Source organism: Alnus glutinosa, chromosome 7 (genome assembly GCF_958979055.1).
Source record: "Alnus glutinosa chromosome 7, dhAlnGlut1.1, whole genome shotgun sequence".
NCBI lineage: Eukaryota > Viridiplantae > Streptophyta > Magnoliopsida > Fagales > Betulaceae > Alnus > Alnus glutinosa.
The window spans coordinates 29,233,890-29,239,889 of record NC_084892.1 but is presented as its reverse complement, the minus strand read 5'-3'; the positions used below and the strand labels follow the sequence as shown (position 1 = coordinate 29,239,889).

Below are 6,000 nucleotides of genomic sequence, written 5' to 3'. Positions count from 1 at the left end.
TATTTACACAAGTAAGAAGAATCAAAGGCCATCGATTAGCAAATAGAAATAATCAAAGCAAGCCTTGTCACTTAACAAGCTTCGACACCCACACTTCCGTTGGGCCGCTGGCTGCTGGCTAAGACAAGAGAGAGAGACGAGAGACTGAGAGATCAGATGTTGAGAAATCCATGGAAAGCAAAGATTGAAGAAAGAGGACTTGCTGAGAAATACCTAAAATGGTAACCGAGAGAGGGTGAGAGATACATGCAGTGTAACTTTCTAGGTTGACAGGAAAGAGGGCAACGGCACAGCACTGTTTATGAGATAATGATTACTGAAATACTGAAATACTAAAATAAGAATGAAACCCAATATTATGATTCACGAAGTAATGAAACAACGTCTTTTTGGTAATTTAATTCCAAAGGACGCCTGTTGCAGTGTTGTCTGATGATGTTTTACCGTGTTTATATATTGTTTTATGAGAGCCCTTCTATAAGGATGGGCTGTAAAAGTGATATTTTACAGCTTCCAATAAAGAGTTAACACATCATCTTACAAGACTAAATATAATAGATATGAGAACACCAAATCTTATAAAAAAAAACAATTTCCAGTTTTTACTTCCTAAGAGACCAAACAGCTCTAAAAAAACCACAACCTCCTATCACCCCACCCTACTGTGCTGCCGGCACCCAAACTCACCACCATGTCACAACCAATAACACAAAACAATGGACAGTCCTTTGCACGGCCTAAAGAACGACCACCCAAACACTCACACACCCAACTGATAACCACCGCACAAATCCAGCCCGAAGGCCTTCAACAACAATGTCGCCTACAAAGAAGACCACAACAAACACCATTTTAATTTTGACCAGTCCCACCCTGAGGCGTGACCATCATAGGGAGGTTGTACCCGTCGACCAAGCTGATAGCGAAAAAGTCGAACCCACCAGCGCCGTTGAGCATGAACTTGGCCAAGGTCGCTGGCAGCGCGCCGCTATTCCCTGAGCACTCGATTTTTCCGGAGCCGCAATCACCTGTGACGCAAGAGAACTTGCCCGTGAAGTCTTGGGAGCAGTGGGTTCGGCCCCAAATGCGACCGCGCCAGGATCGGAGGTCGGTGGAGTGATGGTCTTGGGCTCGCCCTTTTTTAGCGCAAAGCCGGTTGCGAACAGTGCCGGTACACCGGCGTTGCATGGAATGCCCGGCCATACTATGTACTCGCTGAAACCCAGCGGATTCCGGTGGTGCGGGAGAGATGTGTTGGGGATGGGAATGCGAACGGGATTGGTGGGGATCCGAAGTGGCACAAGGTGATGGGGTTTGTGGGCATTCAGACCGGGTTTGGATCCACGGGTTGCCGGTGCTCCCTGCGCCAGACTTGGATGCCGCTCGATCGCCAAGGCCTTCAACGGTACCTATTCTGCTTTTCTTGCATTCACTGATAGCAACCCCATCCGAGAAGGAAGGAAGGATGGAAGGAGCTGAAGAACGAAGAAGAGGATAGAGAGAGAGAGAGAGAGAGAGAGAGAGAGAGAGAGAGAGAGAGAGAGAGAGAGGGGCAAGATGGGTGTTTAATTTGTTTCATAGGATCAGATGTTTTGATGTTTGTTGTATTTTTTTAAGTTTTTATGATTTGTCTAATTCTAATTGGTTGCTGTAAATTATGGGATTTATAGACCATCCTTATTGAATGTATTCTCTTGTTTTATATATATAAGGGTAGGCGGTTAGTGATTTTTTATAACCGGCTTCAAAAGCGGTTACATGGTGGTTATAACCACCCCGTTTGTACAGGCCTAGCGCTAATAAGATGGTGACACGTGTTGATCTTAATAAATATATATATATATATATATATATATATATATATATATATATATAAAATTTAAAAAAAAAATGAAAAGAGAAAAAGGGGTGGCTGCCGGTTGAGCAGCCATCCCTTATATATTTACTATATTTAATACTTTTTTATTAAGATCAACACATGGTGCCATCTTATTAACGTTAACGTGGCGCTAACAAAATCTGTCAAAATTTTTAACGAAATTTAACTTGAGGGAATCATTTGTAAATTAAGCCAACTATTGGGATCTCTAAATTAATTTTTGTTATCACAGTGAGCGATTTGTAATTTAGACTAACCACAAGGACTAATGATACAATTTTTTCCCAAATTAATATCAGTATTATCACAAATTTCAGGTAAAGCAAAAACAAAATATTTCAAAGGAAATTAAGATCAAATGAAACACTGCATTATAAAATTTATTTATTTTTAGTGAACTACATGCATCTCCATTATGTTTATTTAACTTAGTAGTATATTGTTAGCAAACAATAAATGGCATAAATATTTCAGTATCTCGCACTTGCACCAAAAATAAAGTTTTTGTTGGGGGGGGGGGGGGGGGGGCAGGTATTTTCTTTGGACCACATGCACTCCTAGGTAGGTTGTAGTAACTATTGGATCAGTCATTGTTAAAAAATAATAATAATAATAAAATAAAATTATATATCCAATGACTACTAAGACCTGTCATGTTAGGTATAGCATTATTACTCTTATCTCATAACCAAGAATGTTGCATAAGCAAACAATATTGGTGCAAACTTCAAACAATGAATGTTACTTGCATGCATGAGAAACTGTTAGAATATTAATTAAATAATTAAATTTATTTATTTTTATTAGCTTAAGCTTTGGAGATAAATAATTTTTTAATATGTTGTCATAGTTAAAGGTCATGAATACAAACCCTGACTCTGCAATTCATCCCAAATGTGTCTTCTTCTTTTTTATTTCCTTTCACGGTGAATCTACATTGATCTATGATTATTGAGGTATTTTTTTTTTTTCCTTCTTTCACAGTGAATCTACATCGATCTATAATCATTGAAGTTTCTGGTTGGCTGTTGAGAGTTTATTATATCGCCACTCATGATGTGCCACGCATGACGTGCTACAAGTAAAGCATGCATGATAAGTTGCCCCCGTGCACTTGTAATTGCACTTATTCAACAATGAACATTGATTCCTGCATGTAATATTCCTGCCTTGGGCATGGCTTCAGATTCATCAAGAGTAACTCTTTCATGTCTTTAATCAAATGGTCACTCCCTGAAAATATGGTACATTAATTATTTGAAGTGATCATCAATACGTACTGTCCAATACAAATTGTATATATTTCTAGTCCCACCCCATTTGTACAATTTATTCTTGCAAGTTAAGTTACAAGATAATGTTTCTCTGGGGTGGAGAAGAATTCTTCTTGACTTTTTAAATGATAAACGATAAGACTTTAAAGAACCAACCAAAAGAAAACAAGAAAAAAACCAAGATGGTTCCCAACAACCGTATTTTTACTACAGCAAGCGAGAGTCTACAGCAAAAGTCAATTAATGTCGAAAATTCTGATTTAGACCCAAGTTAAACAATTCAAAAAAAAATCTTAATTTTATCACACTGTTCAAATTATCAAGATCATCAATTTTAATCCACAACATCGTAAACCCTAAAACCTGACAGAAAATACCTGACAGAGAAAAAAAGAATGCAATTTAGGCATCAACCTCGAGCCATATATATGCCAAATTTGCAAAGCCTGGTTGAACATGGAACACCACATAACGACATCAAATTACACATAATCAACCAATCAAAAAGCTCAAACAAGTAACAAAATATACTAATATTTATATTAGAGATACTTGATGGGCAATTAGACTTTAGAGTATAGTAGTTGGAATTTAAAAATACCAGCCAAGCAAGTAACACACCAATAGTAGACATTCTTTTTGTTGAATGCCCGTCCCATTTGGATCACTGCAACTAGCATATATGATTCGCATATAAGCATGTGGTTAAATGTCGGGTAGTCAAAAAAGAAATAGTTGAATGTCTATTTTTAGTGTAATTTCCGTTACCTCATCATAATATATATGCAAGTCAACCAAAAACCACATTTAACATGAATAAAAAATCATATTCACAAAAAACATAACACAATTTCCACCCTCCTCTTACCTGCTTAGCTCCCTCTCTTCAAACCACTTTAATTTACTCCAACATCTCATATTACCCAGTAAACACATTTTAGTCAGTAATTATATATGCTTTGAACATTTTGTATTCCACGAAGTTAATCCGCTTATTGTTTATTGAAACTTTGATGTGCACAATAGTTTCAAGTTTCAATTATAAATGGGAAATGTGGTAGAATAACGTGACTTGAGTAAAAGTGTGATCGATCTTGGAAAGAAACACAGAAGATGTTGATAGAATGAAATTTCATGATTACTACATGAGACAAATGGAGTACTACTGGTGAGCATGCAATTTCACTACACGCAAAAGACAAAAGGGTCCGATGGAGCGATTGATTCAACTGATCCCCAAAATCATTTAATTAATAATCAGATCAGCCAATATCATGTAGATTTGATTATAAGATTAGAATCAAAATACCAAATATTATAGCCAGAAACAAGCTTCACTCATTTGCATGACTGCATCACAGGAATTTGATGAGGAACAGTTATCACGTTTAGGGAAGAATCATGCATGAAGCGCAAATGTACATAACACTCAAATTAATCCTCAAAAAATTACTCCAAGCGAAATGATCAGATTCATCAGAAATGAATGGTCTCCGGGTTTATTAATTAATTACACATTAAATTGGAAATCATGGTATTCAAAGAAAGTAAAAACTCACGGCACAGCAAAACAGAAAGACAAGCCAACACTTCACTTCACCGTGAATTTTGTAGGACTACCGATCATGAAAGGCCACTGTTGATGACATGGGAGAATAGGAGTACATGCCTGAAACGGAGGTAGTATGAGTGAAAATGAAACGGGACAATCGGATTGCCGACACCAAAACTGGAAAGAAGTCCATCAACAAGACAACGAATTCCTGATATACATATATGCTCTTCCTAAGAATTACATTCGTCAATATCAAAATTGCTTCCATAAAAGTAGCCATTTTTACTTCACTTTCGACCTTTTTTTGCATTGAAATATCAACGCTTATCAATAGGCAAGGGCTTAATTTTTTTTGGAACAAAGGCAAGGGCTTAATTAAAGAAATATAGATGTAAATGGTAAGTTACTAAAATATTCTGTTCTTTTAATTCTCAATAGACTATAATTTTTTTGTGACGGTCCATAATTAATAAAATAAATAATAGTTTATAAATGCCAAGTCAGCTAATAGTTATTTAAAGTAAGAAGTCGGATTTTTTTTAATAATTTTTCATTTCTGAATTTTATAAAAAAAAAAAAAAAAAACTTTAAAAGTTTTAATACCTTAACATAGCTCGTTTGTATAGCTTATTTTTGTGTTATTTAAACAAGTAAACTACCTATCGTTAGTAGTATCTCAGTGACCTCAAATAAATTCTTAAGTAGTTGGGTATGTGCTAAAATAAAAGTTCAATCTTTGAAATTAAAATCATTAATCTTATTAGTATTAATACTTTGGCCTATCGAATGTCCTAATATAACTACATCGAATTACGACTGAGCACTTGAAAAAGAGCATACTTTTCACAAAAAATAACCAAGTTAGGTAATTGCGGACTTGGACGGACAGGAGGACATCAGAAAACTGCGGTCAAATCTGTGGAGGCTCAGGGATATTATTGTAATTACGTTGAAGTATGTCAGAAATCAGAATTATGTGTAACACTGAAGCAGAATAAGAATGAGCACATCATGAGCTCATCTTCAGTTAATGTGGATAATGGTTGGCGTCAATTTCGAAAACTTTTGTTGAGAAATGTCGACACCGGCTCTCATCCAGACATCCAGTCATCCGATATTCAATTGGTAGCCTTGGCAGGGGTTTCTCAAAATCTCGGATATAAATTTCTAACAATTTTGTCATTATTAGCGTTATGGATAGTACATGTGAGAAAGAGAAAGAGAAATTGACAGACAATGTACACAAAATTTATTCTTGCAAGTAGACAATTTTTCACATTTATTGTCCATTA

General features: G+C 36.0%; 1 protein-coding gene across 1 annotated transcript; it reads right to left on the bottom strand.

Moving 5' to 3' along the window:
• Window positions 1–852: 852 nt before the first annotated feature.
• Window positions 853–1,203, bottom strand: LOC133873446 (glucan endo-1,3-beta-glucosidase-like). Its single transcript, XM_062311147.1, has one exon. It carries the CDS (start codon window positions 1,201–1,203, stop codon window positions 853–855), a length of 351 nt encoding a protein of 116 aa, XP_062167131.1.
• Between the last annotated feature and the right edge of the window lie 4,797 nt (window positions 1,204–6,000).

What these genes read in the sequence shown, in the direction of transcription:
- LOC133873446 (XM_062311147.1), bottom strand. Translation starts at nt 1,203, where the DNA reads ATGGCCGGGCATTCCATGCAACGCCGGTGTACCGGCACTGTTCGCAAC.